Below are 18,299 nucleotides of genomic sequence, written 5' to 3'. Positions count from 1 at the left end.
TAAAAGTGAGGCTGAAGTTTTCGAATAAAGTTTTTTCCTTCGACTGCAGTTACCGACTCCGTGTCGTAATTTTAGCGCTGCGTGTAGCACACCGCCACAATTGGTGACCCCGACGGTCCAAACGATTTTTGGACCAGAAATGACCGACGCCGCCTCTGTTCATGCGGTTTCGTTGAAACTGCCAGGTTTCTGGCCACAGCGCCCGGACCTATGGTTCCAGCAAGCCGAAGCCCAATTCCACGTTCGCCAGATCACCTCAGAAGACACCCGCTACTACTACGTGGTGAGCTCCCTCGACCAGGACACAGCGGCCCAGGTCGCGGAGTTCGTACAGTCGCCCGCGGCAGACGGCAAGTACACGGAATTCAAAGCCCTGCTCCTCAGGACTTTCGGACTCTCACGGCGCGAGCGGGCTGCCCGTTTACTGCACCTGGATGGCTTGGGCGACAGACCTCCATCGGCTTTAATGAATGAGATGTTGTCTCTCGCCGACGAACACACACCCTGCCTCCTGTTTGAGCAGGCATTCCTGGAGCAGCTGCCCGAGGACATCCGCCTGCTGCTGTCCGACGCGGATTTCAGTGACCCCCGGAAGGTGGCAGCCCGGGCGGACTTGCTGTGGAACGCCAAAAAGGTGAGCGGGGCGTCCATCGCACGGATCTCCCAGCCCCGCTCCCGGCAGCAAACCAGTCCAGGCCCGGCCGCAGAGCCCGCCAACCCCCGGCCCAATGAACACTGGTGCTTCTACCACCAGCGGTGGGGTGCAGCAGCCCGCCGTTGTCGCCCGCCCTGCGAGTTCCCGGGAAAAGCCAGGGCCAGCCGCCGCTGATGGCTACGGCGGCTGGCCATCGGGATAGCCTCCTGTATGTGTGGGATAGAAGGTCGGGACGCCGGTTTTTGGTCGATACTGGGGCTGAGATCAGCGTTTTACCTCCGATGAGTTACGACACCCGTAGCAGGGCACCGGGTCCCCCCCTGAGGGCCGTGAATGGCAGCACCGTAAGGACCTATGGCACCCGCCAGGTGCAGCTACTGTTCGGCTCCAGCCAGTTCACGTGGGACTTCACACTGGCCGCCGTAGCCCAACCGCTTCTGGGTGCGGATTTTTTGCGGGCTCACAGCCTGCTGGTCGACCTGCCCAGGAAGAGACTGGTACACGCCGAGACCTTTCAGACGTTCTCCCTGGGTGCAGCCCAGTTGCCGGCCCCTCACCTCGGCTCCATCACGCTGTCCAACAACGACTTCACCAGGGTCCTGGCGGAGTTCCCATCGGTTCTGGCACCGCAGTTCACAGCAGCCATGCCCAGGCACGGCGTACAGCACCACATCCCGACCCAGGGACCACCCCTCCATGCCCGTGCTCGGCGGCTTCCCCCGGACAAGCTCCGACTGGCGAAGGAGGAGTTCCAGAGGATGGAGGAATTGGGGATCATCCGGCGGTCCGACAGCCCATGGGCTTCCCCCCTGCACATGGTGCCCAAAGCGACGGGGGGCTGGAGACCGTGCGGCGACTACCGCAGGCTGAACGAGGCTACCACACCGGACCGCTACCCTGTGCCGCACATTCAGGACTTTGCGGCAAACCTGCACGGCGCACGGATCTTCTCCAAGGTAGATCTCGTCCGGGGATACCATCAAATCCCGATGCATCCTGACGACGTCCCCAAAACGGCTCTCATCACCCCATTCGGCCTTTTCGAGTTCCTCCGCATGCCGTTCGGCCTGAAGAATGCTGCACAGACGTTCCAGCGGTTAATGGACGCGGTGGGACGGGACCTGGACTTCGCGTTCATCTATTTGGATGACATCCTCATAGCCAGCGGCAGTCGTCAGGAGCATCTGTCCCACCTCCGTCAACTCTGCGCCCGACTGAGTGAGTACGGTCTTACAATCAACCCTGCCAAATGCCAGTTCGGACTCGATACCATTGACTTCCTGGGCCACAGAATTACTAAAGACGGGGCAACCCCTCTGCCCGCTAAGGTAGATGCGGTCCGCCACTTCCCCCGACCCACCATGATCAAAGGCCTTCAGGAATTCGTAGGTATGGTCAATTTCTACCGCCGCTTCCTCCCTTCAGCTGCCCGGATCATGCGCCCCCTGTTCGCCCTGATGTCGGGTCCGAGCAAGGACATTACCTGGGACGAGGAGTCCGCCGCCGCTTTCGTTCAAACGAAGGAAGCTTTGGTGGACGCCGCAATGCTAGTACATCCCAGAATGGACACCCCTACCGCCCTCACAGTGGACGCATCCAACACGGTAGTCGGTGGGGTGCTGGAGCAACTCATCGCAGGTCGCTGGCAACCCCTGGCGTTTTTCAGCAAACACCTGCGACCACCCGAGCTTAAGTACAGTGCTTTCGACCGGGAACTGTTGGCGCTCTACCTGGCAATCCGGCATTTCAGGTACTTCCTAGAAGGTCGGCACTTCACCGCGTTCACGGACCACAAACCGCTTACCTTTGCGTTTACGAAAGCATCCGACCCCTGGTCATCCCGCCAGCAACGCCACCTGTCCTACATCTCTGAATACACGACGGATGTCCGGCACGTCTCGGGTAAGGACAATGTCGTGGCGGATGCGCTCTCTCGCCCTACCGTTCATGCCCTTTCCCAAGGGGTAGACTTTGAGGCGTTGGCAGAGGCACAGCAGGCGGATGAGGAGATTCCGAGTTACAGGACCGCAGTCTCCGGTCTGCAGCTCCAGGACCTCCCCGTGGGCCCGGGTGAGAGGACCCTACTCTGTGACGTCACCACCGGCCAGCCCCGTCCGGTCGTCCCGACAGCATGGCGGCGCCGTGTTTTCGACTCCATTCATAACTTGGCGCATCCCTCCATCCGGACAACTGTCCGGATGGTTTCCAGCAGGTTCGTTTGGCATTGGCATGGACTCCGCAAACAGGTCAGTGAATGGGCCAGAACTTGCATGCACTGCCAGACGGCCAAGGTGCAGCGGCACACCAAAGCCCCACCGCAGCAGTTCCATCCCGCCCACCGGCGTTTCGACCACATTCATGTGGATATCGTGGGCCCCCTGCCAGTGTCGCGCGGAGCGCGTTACCTCCTGACTATCGTGGACTGGTTCACAAGATGGCCAGAGGCTGTCCCGCTCACCGACACCACCTCCGAATCTTGCACCCGAGCCCTGATCGCCACCTGGATATCTCGCTTTGGTGTACCAGCCCACATTACCTCCGACAGAGGCGCCCAGTTCACCTCCAGCCTGTGGTCAGCTATGGCCAGCCTTTTGGGGACTCAGCTGCACCACACAACTGCCTACCACCCACAGTCGAACGGGCTAGTGGAGCGTTTCCACCGTCACCTGAAGTCGGCCCTCATGGCCCGCCTGCGAGGAGCCAACTGGGCGGACGAGCTTCCCTGGGTCCTACTCGGCATCCGCACGGCGCCCAAGGACGACCTGCATGCCTCGTCGGCCAAGTTGATATACGGCGCGCCCCTGGTCGTCCCCGGGGAGTTCCTACCAGCCCCAAGGGGGCAAGAGGAAGAACCCGCAGCAGTCCTGGGCAGACTTCGCGAGAAGCTCGGTAACCTGGCCCCCATACCCACTTCACAGCATGGGCGGCACCCGACCTGCGTACCCAAAGATCTACAGAACTGTACGTTTGTGTTTGTACGAAGGGGCGGGCATCGGCCACCGCTGCAGCGGCCATACGAGGGGCCGTTTATGGTGCTCCGGAACAACGGGTCCACGTTCGTGCTGGACGTTGGGGGGGAAGGAGGAGGTTTTCACGGTGGACCGCCTCAAGCCGGCCCATGTGGACCTGGCGCAACCGGCCGAGTTTCCGGCGCCTCGGCGCAGAGGCCGACCTCCCAAGCAGGTTCTGGCCCAGACTGTGGACATTGGGGGGTGTATCGCCGGTTCTGGGGGGGGGGGGTTATGTGGCGACCCATTTCCTAGCGTATCCGAACCGACTCACAATTAGATAGCCTACGGGGGTTTGCGAGCACAGAGCTTTGGAGCCTCTGCGCCATGGGGGGCCGGTTGACAGAGGCTTAAAAGTGAGGCTGAAGTTTTCGAATAAAGTTTTTTCCTTCGACTGCAGTTACCGACTCCGTGTCGTAATTTTAGCGCTGCGTGTAGCACACCGCTACAGGGCTGTGTTTACTGCTTTTTGTAGGCTTTTCTGTACAAGGGCATTGGTATGTCCATACCAGGCGGTGAAACAACCAGTCAGTATACTGTGCATCTATAGAAGCTTTTCAAAGTTTTAGATGACATCCAAATCTTTGCAAACTTTTAATAAAGTAGAAATCCTGGCATGCCTTCTTTGTATTGGCACTTACGAGGTGGACCCGAGACCAAAATTTAGAAATGAAAACACCAATGAATTTAAAGCGAGGATGAAGTGTCTGGCAGGAGCAGGAGCAGCACAACGCGCAGGTGTCCAACCTGGTGAGACGAAGGAGGTGCCAGGCCCGGAGTCACCCCATAGTGCCCGGAACCTCCAAGTGTTGCAAACTGATCCCTCTAACATTAATTCTAACAGGAGGTGGATCAAATGGCCTGAAGCTAACATGACATCACTGTGGAAACAGTTTGACGAAGATGTCAACCAAATTCTGGAGGCGATGGCAAAGGGAGGGGTCGATAAGAAGCTGCAAGCCATGACAACAATCATGGTCATTATTGCAGCTGAACAGTTCAGAGAAGAGGAGAAGAAAGGGTCCAGAACACCTTACTCAAAGAACCAAAGAGCGTTGAGGATCCACAACATTAGGCAGAAGATGAAAGTGCTGAAGTCCCAGTACAAGAAGGCAGGAGAAGAGAAGCGCATCGGCTTGGCCCAGCTGACTTGCATACCACGAAAGAAGATCAGGGTTCTCCGCTGGGCAGAGTGGCATCAGAGATGGCATTGTGAAAGGGCCCGAAAACGTGCTGCCTTTATCGCCAACCCCTTCAAGTTCACCAAGAAGTTGCTGGGGCAAAAGCGCAGTGGGAAATTGGCCTGTTCGGAGGAAGACACAGACCATCATCTGAAGAAGGTATACAGTGATCCTGAAAGAGAGCAGGAGCTGGGAGAGTGCAACATCCTGATAGGCTCCCCTTAACCGGATGTGCAGTTCAACATGTCAGAGCTGCAGCTAAAGGAAGTCAGAGAGGTCATCCACAAAGCAAGGGCAAGCTCGGCTCCAGGACCAAGCAGCACCTCGTACAAAGTGTACAAGAACTGCCCCAAGCTCCTGTTGCGTCTGTGGAAGATTCTGTGAGACTTCTGGAGAAGGAGGAAGATCCCAGATCAGTGGAGAGTGGCTGAAGGGGTGTGGATCCCGAAGGAGGAAAACGCCACCCAGATAGACCAGTTCCACATCATCTCCCTGCTGTGTGCCAAGGCAAAGATCTTCTTCAGCGCCGTTTCCAATAGGCTGCGTACCTACCTAGCAAAGTACACCTATATCGATACATCAGTCCAGAAGGGTGGCATTTCAGGGATGCCGGGATGTGGTGACTCAGCTCATCAGGGAGGCCAGAGAGAACAAGGGCAACCTGTCAGTGTTGCGGCTTGACCTGGCAAATGCATATGGCTCCATTCTGCACGAGCTGGTGCAGCTCACACTGACCAAGTATCACGTCCCAGAAGAATCTGAGACCTTATCGCTGACTATTACAGCAACTTCAGGATGAGGGTATCTTCAGGAGCAATTACATCAAGCTGGCACAAGGTAGAGATCGGCATCATCACAGGGTGCACTATCTCAGTGCTCACTAAGTCTGCTGAAACAGAGTGCAGAGGGCCCAGAATGAATTCCACTCAACGGCAACCACCCATCAGGGCATTCATGGACGACCTCACAGCCACCACAGAATCAGTCACCGGCTGCCGGTGGATTCTGCAGGGGCTCAAAAAGCTGGTGGAGTGGGCCCGGATGCGTTTCAAACCAGCCAAATCAAGATCAATGGTGCTGAGGAAAAGAAAGGTGGAAAACAAGTTCCGGTTCAGCATCGCAGGTTCAGCCATCCCAACAATCACAGAAAAGCCAGTCAAGAGCTTAGGGAAGGTTTTTGACAGCTCTCTAAGGGACATAGCATCCAATCAGGCAACCTGCACCGAGTTGGATGGCTGGCTGAAATCTGTGAACAAGTCTGGCCTACCTGGGAAGTTAAAAGCCTAGGTCTATCAACATGCCTTTTCTCCCAGAATCCTGTGGCCCCTTCTCGTCTATGCAGTTCTGATCTCGACAGTCAAAACCTCAGAGAGGAGGGTCAGTAAGCCCCTCAGGAGATGGCCGGGGCTGCCAAGGAGCCTGAGCAGCATCGCACTCTACGGACACCACAATACACTGCAACTGCCCTTCAAACCCCTGGAAGAGGAATTCAAAGTTACAAGAGCCAGAGAAGTGACAGTACGTGATCCGAAGATGGCTAGAGCAGGGATCCAAATGAAGACTGGCAGGAAGGGGAGGGCAGGGGAAGCTGTTCAGGAAGCAGAGGAAAGGCTGCGTCACAGGAGGCTGGTGGGAGTGGTCACACAAGGCCGAACTGGGCTAGGATCCTTTCCAACTCCCCAAATAGACACCATCAGAGGGAAGGAAAGGCGCCACCTAGTTCAGGAGGAGGTGAGAGCAGCAGTGGAGGAGAGGAGAACCTGCAAGGCGGTGGGAATGAAGCAACAGGGAGCTTGGACAAGATGGGAGAATGCGGTGGAGGAAAGTGACCTGGGCTGAGCTTTGGAAAGCCGAACAACACTGCATCCAATTTCTCATCCAGGCAGTGTACGATGTGCTTCCAAGTGAGGAACCCTGAAGCGCATCCTCAGCAGCTGTACAAGGGCATTTGGTGAGGGACGATACCGATGGAGGCATGATCAGGTCCTGAAGACCATCGCTGAAGCCATCAGTGCAGGAGTGGAATGGGCGAAGCGGACACGACCCTCCAAGCAGACCATTGCCTTTGTAAGAGCTGGGGAGCAGCCAATACCTGCCAAAAGAACATTGGCAGGTAAACTGACCTCTGCAAGAGACTGGCAGCTGTTGGTGGACCTCAAAAGGCAGCTGAGGTTCCCCGACCATATCGCAGCCACTACCCTGTGACCAGACATTGTCCTTGTGTCTGAGTCTACGAAGCAGGTGGTGATGCTGGAGCTGACAGTCCCATGGAAAGATCACTTGGAAGAGGCCTTTGAAAGGAAGCTATCTAAGTATGCAGGACTGGTCAGCAACTGCCAGCAGGCTGGATGGGGAGCGGGGTGTCTCCCAGTGGAAGTTCATTGTAGGGGATTCGCAGCCCATTCCTTAGACAGAGCCTACAGCAATTTGGGCATCGAGGGAGAGAGAAAGAGCAGAGCCATCCGCAGTACCACCGATGCAGCAGAGAGGGCCTCAATGTAGATGTATGCACACAGCAAAGTTGCTGACCCTCTCTGCCTCTGGTTCCCCGATGAGAACTAGCTTATGACCACCTTCGATTCAGTCAACAACACTGATGTCATCCGCAAATTTAAATATGGCACTGGAGCTGTGCACAGCCTCAGTCATGTGTACAGCGGGTAGAGTAGGGAACTAAGCACACCTGAGCTGATGGTGACTGTGGAGTGTTATCAATGTGGTTGTTGTCAATCTAAACTTACAGGAGTCTGTACATGAGAAAATCGAGTATCTAGTTACACAAGGAGGTATTGAGGCCTAGATCTTGGAGCCTGATAATTATATATGAGGAGACAATAGTGTTCATGCAGAACTGTAGTCAATGAAGAACATCCTTAAGTATGCATCTTCATTGTCCAGAAGTCCATAGACACTGCCTGATGTCCTGAGTGTTTTCAGCATTTCCACTTATTTACATTTCCAACTTCTATGGTGATTTTTGATTTTCACTAGCTTGAAGCAGCATATTGTTTCTGGTATCTCCTATTAATGGTAGCCCAAGTTATTTCTTAGATAATATATGAAATTCATCATCAGCATAACTGAATGTGGTCATTAAACTGAGAATTGTTAGTAGACTAGGTGAAAATTTACTATTTCTGTAAAAGTTTTCTCAAAGCTTTATATATTGCTTGTATGTCAACATTACTCACTTTATTTGATAATGATTCTACAGGAAATTAGTTTCTGGTGGTACAGATTATTACTTCAACAATAATTTATTCATGCCCATTATCCATGGCGTTTGTCCACACTGTTGCTAAAGTGTGGAAAGGGACCTTTTAACTGAGGTTGTCTTTGAAACTGTGTAGTTTTGCTACCTCAGTACCTCTTTCATATGGAATTCAATTTGGAGATCATTCAGAATTCAGAAGAATGAGAGATCTTATAGAAACATACAAAATTATGAAAAGGATGGGTAAGATAGAGGCAGGAAAGTTAGAAACATAGAAACTCTTTGGCCCACAATGCTGTACCGAACATGTACTTACCTTAGAAATTACCTAGGGTTACCCATAGCCCTCTGTTTTTCTAAGCTCCATGTACCTATGCTGGAGTCTCTTAACAGACCCTAACATATCTGCCTCTACCACCGTCACTAGCAGCATATTTCACGCACTCATCACTCTCTGCGTAAAAAACTTACCCCTGACATCTCCTCTGTACCAACTTCCAAGCACCATAAAACTGTGCTCTCGTGTTAGCCATTTCAGCCCTGGGAAAAAAGTCTCTGACTATCCACACGATCAATGCCTCTCATCATCTTATACACCTCTGTCAGGTCACCTCTCATCCTCCACTGCTCCGAAGAAAAGGCCAAATTCACTCAACCTATCATCATGGTATGCTCCCCGATTCAGTCAACTGCATCCTTTTTATAGTTTTCACATCCTTCCAGGAGTGAGGTGACCAGAACTGAGCACAGTACTGCAAATTGGGTCTGACCAGGCCCTATATAGCTGTAAGACATTTCCACTGGTAGGTGAGACTACAACTAGGGGACATAGCCTCAAGATCCAGGGGAGTAGATTTAGGACGGCGATGAGGAGGAACTACTTTTCCTAGAGATCAGTGAATCTGTGCAATTCTCTGCCCAATGAATCAGTGGAGACTACCTCAGTAAATATACTTAAGACAAGATTGGATAGATTTTTGCGTAGGAGTAGGGTTATGTGGAAAAGGCAGGTAGGTGGAGATGAGTTCATGGTCAGATAAGCCATGATTTTATTGAATGGCAGAACAGGCTCGATGGGCCAGATAGCCTACTCCTGTTCTTATGATCACTGATTTTTCAGTTGAGAAAATGGTAATCAGCAAAAAAATTCCTTATCCACATACAAAAAAAAGGCAACCATTAGGCTCGTGAGACCATGTATTTGTGCCTTGGGAAGTTTTCGGAGAAGGGTTGTATGGGAGACGGGTAGTTGCCCATGCTGCAAGTCTCCCCTCTCCATGCCACCAATGTTGTCCAAGGGAAGGGCAAAGGCCGATACAGCTTGGCACCGGTGTTGTCGCAGAGCAATGTGCGGTTAAGTGCCTTGCTCAAGGACACGACACACTGCCTTAGCTGAGGCTCGAACTAGCAACCTTCAGATCACTAGACCAATGCCTTAACCACTTGGCCATGCACCAACATATGCTCCATAGATACTAGGTTGGCAGGGAGTCACAGTCACATATACATTTTTATTGCTCAATTTATATTCATATTGAATTATTGGAGAAATAATGCATTTTCAGACCAAAATAAAGAAGTAGAAGAAATAACTCTCCAATGTTTTGCAGAGGAAATGTCTTCTAGGATACTGGTTTTTCTTGTAAACCTTAGCAGCAAGTAAACTAATTGCTTCTGTTCCAGTATATACCTCGTTAGTAAACCATCTTCATGGTTCAGTGTTTTTCCAAATAAGATCATTATTTTTTTCCCAAAAAATTTTAGCCACACACAAAATAAAAGGCTATGCAGGATTCCTAAAGCACTTGAGAATTACCTGCTAATACTATCTTTCACTAGCCACAAACAAAACCTGTGACAGGAACTGAGCAGATCAACAGTATCTGTAGAGGGAAAGGGCAGAGTGGAGAGGGGTGACTGCCAGTGTAAAGAGGAGAATGGGGTGGCGAGAAAGGAGCTTGAGGTAATTGGTGTACCTGGAGGGTTGAAAGATAATGGACAGAGGCTGAACAAAAAAAAAGGCAGATAGAGACAGGAATGTGAAGTTGAGATAGCGAGCTGCAGGAGGGTGATAAGCAAAAGCTGTCATGCTGTAAATTGCTGTAACCTGATAAATTAAGGAGGTGATAATGGAAACCATTAGGTACAGAGGTAAATAGCCTGTGGGAGAACTATATATGTAGTAGGGGATGGCACTAATAGAGGGAGGGGTATAAAGAATTTGCTAAAGGGCAAATTGAAAAACTCAATGCTTATAGAGGACCTGCAACTGTGTCTCCAGAGTGGAGATGCTTATTCCTGTCAGTCAAGGTTGGTGACCATATTGTTGGAGAGACCGATTGGTTTTATGTACACAATATGCTGCTTTGTGAAAGAAGAAAAACAAACACATTTGAAATCATATAGTTAAACATAACATTACATGGGCAAACACTCTCCAGAGAATGCTAGATTTCAGTAAACTGACAAAAGAATGCATTTGCAGCACATTTGTGAACCTATTATTAGGTGACACAAAATTACACAAATGGCTAACCAGATTGAAATTTTGCTTACTCGGTAGTGACATGATAGAAATTTGACAATAGTTGTGAAAAGTGTTATAGCTTACAGAGGCAATATTTTGCTGAAACACAGGATGAATACTACTTTCCTGATTCTTGAAACAAATAATGTGGGGACAGACGTTTCAAATCATGAAAATAATTAAAAGAAAACTGGCATAAAATGGAAATAGAAACAAAATTAGCATTTGAAATCAATGATTTTCCATCACGTCTGTTACCACAGATGCTTTGACACCTGCTAAGTCTTTCAAACATTTTCTATTCTTATTTCAGATTTTTAGCATTAGCATTTCTTTGCTTTGAGAGAAAAACAATATTGAACACAACTAGAAGTATCAGAATTAGTATTAGAGTTAGGTTTATTATCACGGGCATGTGGTACGTCATGAAATTTGTTGCTTTACAGTGTAAGTACATTTTAAAAAAATCAAATTCCAATAAGAAATATTAAAAGAAAGTACTGCAAAGAGAGAGCAAAATGTACATGAAAATCTCTGCCATTAACAACCACTGATGAAGTCTTAAAGCAAATGGTAATGACAGGGACCTTGATGGTTGCTTGGGAGAGAGGTTTAAAAAAAATGCAAAGATGCAGAAGAAAAGGATTAGAGAACAGGTTTCATGGAAATTAATTAGCAAATTAGCTTAAAATAGTTGCAATCATATGCTTTAAAGAAGCATATACTAAATGATGATCTGAATTATACCACATGATAAGGGGAATAAAATTGTGTTACACCCTGATATTTGTTCCAAACATTTTATGAATAACTCTGAGCAATGGCTTTTCCTGGGCAAGAGAATTACTGTTGCAATTATGATCTCCTTGACTGCTTTAAATATTACAAATGGGTGTCTGAGTGCAATATCCATAATCTGTAATCTGCCTTATGCCCAAATAATTCTTGGTTGTGGACAAAAACTGCAAATTCTAAATAAAAACAGATATTGTTGAAAGTACTCAGCAAGTTGAGCAGCATCAGTAAGGAGATATGCAAAGTCTACTTTGACTCAAGAACCCTTCAGTAAAAACAGGGAAACTGAAGAAACAGGCATGTTTCAAGCTATAAGAGAGGGAGGTTGGAGAGAACACAACAATATTTGTGTAAAAGGTAAATCAAATTTGTCAAGAGAAGAATTTTAAAATCTGCTTTTGGAGACAAAAAAAACCATGTCATTTGAGTACAAAAAAGGATGGTTATCTAAGACTGACAATTCAGTAATACGTGTTGAAGCTTACAATCTACATAATGGAGGAAAAACTGCTGAACCTTGATCTTCCATTGGGAGCTGTTGGAGCAATGATGAAAACAAAGAAGTCAGATTAGGCGAACAAGAGTAAATCTGCAGATGCTGGAAATCCAAGCAACACACACAAAATGCAGGAGGGATTCAGCAGGCCAGGCAGCATCTATGGAAAAAAGTACAGTCGACGTTTAGGGCCGAGACCCTTCAGCAGGATACATCAGATTAGGTGTGTGCTGCTCAAGAATTAAATTGAAAGAGGTGACCAAAAGCTTGAAGGTTGAACAAAGATGTTCAGTAAAGCTATCAGCCAATCTGGGTTGGGTTTCTTCAATCAACAGATCATGTTATGTACACCAAATATAAGATTGTAGTTTGGAAGGAGTGCAAGTGAATTGGTGCTTGGCTTGGAAGTACTATTTGGGTCCTTAGAATGGGGAAATGGAAAAGGCAAAGAAGAGTATGTGTTGCACTTTCCTTTGGAATGCTCAAAGGGGAGGGGAGAAGATGATGTGTCTCATTGTAGAATCTTGCTGGAGGTTGTGGAAAAAGTGTTAGCAAAGAAATAAATGTCTAGATGATGGAAAGCAGAACCAGAAATAGGTTTCTTATCACTGACTACTTACTATCACTGCTACCACAAAACAACAAATTTCTCAACATATGTCAGTGATAATAAACCTAATTCTATGTCGTGAAAATTGTTGTTTTCTGATAGTAGTAGTGGAATACATAAAAAATAACTACGAGTTACAGTAAAAAATATAAATACAGAGCAAAAAGTAAACAGAATAGTGAGGTAGTGCTCATGAGTTCATGTACGATTCCAGAGAGGTTCCTAAAACACTAACCTGCTTGTCTTTAGGCTCCTGTACCATCTCTTTGATGGCAGTAATGAGAAGGGGGCATGTCCTGATGGTGCACTTAAAATTTATTTTTTATTGTAACTTAGTAACTTTTAAGTTTTACACTGTACTGCTTCAACACAAACATTAAATTTCATGACATACGTCAGTGATAATAAACCTGATTCTGAAGTCCCTACCAACTAAAATCTCAGTTCTTGCTGATAAACAAATTACAGACATGACACTTGTTCCTCCTGGCTCAGCAATCTCCTCTTGCTCAACAAACCTGTAAACCTCCTGAACTGTACCAGTTCTGAAATCCTGATCTTCCTCAATTATGGTAAAGTCACTGTATGGAAAGGGGGAATAATTCTATATCATTTGTTGATCTGGAATAAAACCTAAGCTGATAAGATCAAACCTATTGTCCATACAATGCATGACCTTTACAATGATACCACATTAGTTCCTAATGTTGCAACTGTTCAACATCAGCAAGTGTAGCAATATATATCTTTTAACAACAGCAAATATCATACAGATGCTGTTCAGGATGGCTATATTTTCCACAAATTTGGAAAAAAGTAATAATTTAGGAAACAATTTGCTCTGCCATCAAAACCTGGTGGATAGTGCAGAATACCAAAGTAATCTTACAGCTAAGCTTTATCCTGCAGTACGCATTTAAAACTGGATATAATGAATCCAACTATAATGTTTAGTACCATACCTGAGGCAAAGCCAGAAGATACGCTAGAGCTAAGGTCATATCCTTCGGTAAAGCATCACTGGCCAGTTGCAAAAGGACTGTCAAAAAAAACATAGGATTAAAAACTACAAGACAAATATTTCTAAACAAAAGTCACAATCTTAATTATATTAATTTAGAATAGGCATAGTAACAGGCCCTTCCAGCCCCACAAACCCACACTGTCGAATTACACATATATGACCAATTAACCTACTAAATCATGTGTCTTTGGAATGTGGGAAAGAAATAAAGCACTCAGAGAGAACATACGCGGTCACGTGGAGATTGCACAAACACCATACAGACATAGGATCTGAGAATGTTTAAACTTTGTGGGTTGAGTTAAGAAACTGCAAGAGTTAAAAAAAACATTATGGGAATCATGTATAGGCCTTCAAATAGTAGCCAAGATGAGGGGTTGAGATTTCAAAGGGAGCTGGAAAAGGCATGTAATAAGGGTAATGACACAATTGTAATGGAGGACATCAATATGCAAGGCGATTGGGAAAATCAGGGTGATGTCAGATTACAAGAGAGGAAATTTGTTGAATGCCTATGAGGTGGCTTTTTAGAGCAGCTTGTACTTGAGTTTACTCAGAGAAAGGCTATCTGAGATTGGGTGTTGTGTAATAACTGAGATCATATGAGGAAGCTTAACATAAAGGAATCTGTAGGAGGCAGTGATCATGATTGAATTCATACTTCAGTTTAAGAGGGAGAAGCATAACTCACATGTATCAGTATCATAATGGAATAAATTACAGAGGCATGAGTGAGGGGCTTGCCCAAGTGGATTGGAGTAGGATTCTGGTGGGGATGACAGCAGTGCAAAGACGGCTGAAGTTTCTGGGAATGGTTCACAAGGCACAGGATAGATATGTTCTACAGACAAAGAAGTTCTCAAGTGACACAGGTAGGCAACCACAGTTGCCAAAGGAAGTTAAGGATTGCATAAAGCCAAAGAAAGGGCATATAAAGTAGCAAAAGTGAGTGAGAGATTGGATGATTGGGAAGCTTTTAAAATTCAACAAAAGGCATCTAAAAAGCTATAAGAAGAGAAAAGATGAAACGTGAGGGCAGACTAGTTAATAATATAAAGCAGGATACCAAAACTTTTTTTTCAGTTGTATAAAGAGTAAAAGGGAGGTAAGAGTTGATATTAGACCATTGGAAAATGATGCTGGTGAGGTAGTAGTGTGGGACAAAGATATGGCAGATGAACATAATGGGTACTTTGCATCGGACTTCTCAGTGTGCCAGAGAATAGGAGTGCGATTACAAAGGAAAATGTGCCAGGCAAGCTCAAAAGTCTTAAGGTGGATAAGTCAGTGGGATCAAATGGATTGCATCCCAGAGTTTTGAAAGAAGTTGCTGAAGATATAGTAGATCCATTAGTTACGACCTTTCAAGAATCACTTGATTCTGGCAGGGTTCCAGAGGACTGGAAAATTGCAAATATCACTCCACTCTTTAAGAAGGGAGGAAGGCAAAAGAATGGAAATTATAGGCCAGCTAGCCCTAACCTCAGTGATTGGGTAAGTGTTGGGAGTCTATTACAAAGGATGGGGGTTCGAGGTAGTTGGAAACTAACGATAAAATAAGTCAAAGTCAGCGTGGTTTCTGTGAAGGGAAATCTTGGCTGACCAATCTATTAGAGTTCTTCAATGAAGTAACAAGCAGAGTGGACAAAGAGAGGCAATTGATGTCATTTATTTGGATTTTCAGAAGGCTTTAGAGGAGGTGCTACACATCCAGCCGAACTATGACAAATTGGAAAAATAGGCAAAAAAGTGGCACATGGAATACAGCGTTACAAAATGTATGATAATGCATTTCGGTAAAAGGAACAACAGTGTGGCCTATTATCTAAATGAGGAGAAGGTTCAATCATCTGAGGTGCAGGGTGACTTAGCAGTCCTTGTGCAAGACTCCCAAAAAGTTAATTTCCAGGTTGAGTCTGTGGTAAAGAGGCCAAATGCAATGTTGGCATTTTATTTCAAGGGGAATAAAATATAAAAGCAAGGATACAATTTTGAGCCTTTATAAGACACTAGTTAGGCTGCACTTGGAGTGTTGTCATTGGAGAGAGTCCAGAGGAGGTTCAAAAGGATGATTCTGGGAATGGAGGGGTTAACATATAAGGAGCATTTGGCAGCTTTGGGTCTGTACTCACTGGAATTTAGAAGAATGTGTGGGTGTATCTCATTGAAACTTACTAAATGTTGAAAAGACTAGATAGGGTGAATGTGGAGAGGATGTTTCCTGTGGTGGGGGTATACAGAACCAGAGGGCACAGCCTCAAAATTGAGGAATGACTCTTTAGAACAGAGGTAAGGAGGATTTTTTTTTAGCCAGAGAGTAGTAAATCTGTGGAATGCTCTGCTACAGCCTTTGGTGGAGGCCAACCCCATATTTAAGGCAGAAGTTGACTGTTTCCTGATTGGTCAGGGCACCAAAGGATGTGGAGAGAAGGCAGGTGTATATGGTTGAGTGGCATCCAGGATCAGCCATGATGGAATAGTGGAGCAGATTAGATGGGCTAAATGGCCTAATTCTGCTCTTATGTTTTATGGACTTACGGTCAGGAATTGAGCAATAAAGCATTACACTAACCTCTATGCTACCATTCCACTCCAAATTTTCTGAATGAACAACGATTAGCTTTTCACAATAAAACTAATTTTAATGTGTTTCTTAATTTTGTACACTTTTTTTCCATTACTTTAAAATTGCACCCTACCACACTAAGCTTGTGGCATATGTGTCTTTAATCTAGGTTTATTATTGAAGTAACTGGAAGCACAAATATAACTCACAGATTGTATTGTTTGAAAGCAATGAAGATTGTTCTTACTAAATTATTTTTACATTGCGCAAGTACTTGATATTCGCTTCTCAAATCTGTAGCAATAAAAGCATTTAGTTACATTTCTAATTCTCTTCCTAACAGCTTTATATGAACTTCAAATTAATTCTGAATTCATGCATAGTTTATGAGGTCAACTATTCTTTGACCTTTGACTAATGCTTGACTTACAAGAAATTGAAGAAAGCACTCCACAATTAATGACCCACAATTTTAAATGTTACAATCCCCACTTTCTGTGTAGAGATTCTACGGGTATTAGATAATGGTCTTAAACTATAATAACGTATGCCTTCCACAAAGCATCAACAAAATCCTGATAGCATATTATGCAATCACTTTGCTTGCACTGATTATAGTACAAGCAATAATTTTAATGAGCTGAAAATTTAAAAACTACTTCACTAAAGCAGCACTCACTTGTTTATAATTATATTTCAATACAAATAATTCAAAATTTCTCCAATCTACATGAAGCAGATGATGAGAGGCATTGATCAGGCGGATCGCCGGAGGCTTTTTCCCAGGGCTAAAATGGCTAACATGAGAAGGGGTGGGCACAGTTTTAAGGTGCTTGGAAGTAGGTACAAGCAGGGTGTCAGAGGTAAGCTTTCCACACAGAGATTAGCGGGTATGTGGAATGCACTGCAAGTGATAGAGGTATAGGGCATACAGTAAGGTCTTTGAAGAGACTCTTAGATAGGTACATGGAGCTTAGAAAAATACAGGGCTATACAGTAGGGAAATTCTAGACAGTTTCCAGAGGTTACATGGTTGCCACAACATTGTGGGCCAAAGGGCCTGTAATATGCTGTAGATTTCTGTTTCTATGTTTCAGAAAAATAACATTGGAATAAGAAACAAAGTTATTCAATCATCAAGCAGGGTAACAAATCTTGTTGCAGTTTAAATAGATTCAAACCTTACAGTAATTAATTAATTTTAGATCATATGCCTGCTTAAACAAAATATAAAGCTATGAAATGTAATTAAGCTGATGCAGACAAGTTAATTGAGACCATAACGGCCCTTTTAATTAGAAGAGTCAGGCATTCACATTATAGGATGCAGCAATTGTCTTCATACAGTGAACCATATTTTGATCATGTGAAAGAACATAACGGATCATTAGTTTTGCTCCTGCATTCACTATTCTTTGAATATAATCCTACAAAGGTTTAAGAATACTCTAATCAATTGGATAAAAAAAACATTTAGCAACTTTCTCGTGTTTATATTTTATTGGAAATATTACCCTTTAATAAACTTTTGCCACTATGTTATCAATGCTCATTGTATGTTGCATTGATAACTAATTTTTCTTTCAAAGTACAATAGCTGAGGTCAACAGTAGGTATATAGTTAGAATAGATTACATAGTTAAATAGTGAGAAAATTGCAACTGAATTAACTCATCATTCAGATTGCTGATATAGCTAATAACCTGCATTTGACAGTAAGGCAAAATAAACATACTTAATCTTGTATCTGGCATTTCCACTATATGATTTTTCATCACATATTGCTGACATTTTCTTACATATATATTATATATTACAAGGATAAAACCAAATGTAATCTGCATTTCTGTCAGTACATTACACGCTTTCAGGGCACTAGTCAATTTCAGAATTGAATGTGGTGTAACATTTTTTTCATCATATGGTTTTGAAAGCAATTTTACCTTCAGTGGCAGGAAAAAGATTTCCCCCTTCACTCCTGGTTTCAGACAATTTGCCAGCTCTCAGCAAAACTTCAGCAAAGTTCACTGGAGCATTGTGCTGGTAACACGCATAATTTACCTCATTCTGTTAAAAAGATGCAAAATAAATCAGGAACTAAGTAAATTTTACAATAACATCTGCTGCAAGGTCCAAGAGGAAAAGGAAAGCTTTTCTTATTTTTTTTCATTTTAGTCTTTATTCAATGTTAGAGATAACAGCATATATTCCATGCTTCATTCA

The 18,299-nt window shown here is 45.4% G+C and overlaps 1 protein-coding gene across 5 annotated transcripts in view; it reads right to left on the bottom strand.

Annotated features, from left to right (window-relative positions):
• The window catches only part of nbas (NBAS subunit of NRZ tethering complex), a 325,125-nt gene that overhangs the window by 117,717 nt on the left and 189,109 nt on the right, over positions 1-18,299 (bottom strand). For all 5 annotated transcript variants that reach the window (XR_009514327.1, XM_059981865.1, XM_059981866.1 and 2 more), the window contains exons 38-39: positions 18,020-18,143; positions 13,449-13,525 (exon numbers count right to left, since the gene is read on the bottom strand). Coding sequence is in view for 4 of the 5 variants with exons in the window: in XM_059981865.1 (XP_059837848.1) it covers positions 13,449-13,525; positions 18,020-18,143 (201 nt within the window). In the remaining variant the exon portion in view is untranslated. The remainder of the gene's footprint in view (positions 1-13,448; positions 13,526-18,019; positions 18,144-18,299) is intronic.

This window comes from Hypanus sabinus, chromosome 10, assembly GCF_030144855.1.
Source record: "Hypanus sabinus isolate sHypSab1 chromosome 10, sHypSab1.hap1, whole genome shotgun sequence".
Taxonomy (NCBI): Eukaryota; Metazoa; Chordata; class Chondrichthyes; order Myliobatiformes; family Dasyatidae; genus Hypanus; species Hypanus sabinus.
Note: the sequence above shows the minus strand (reverse complement) of the source record. Positions and strands in the feature narration are given on the sequence as shown.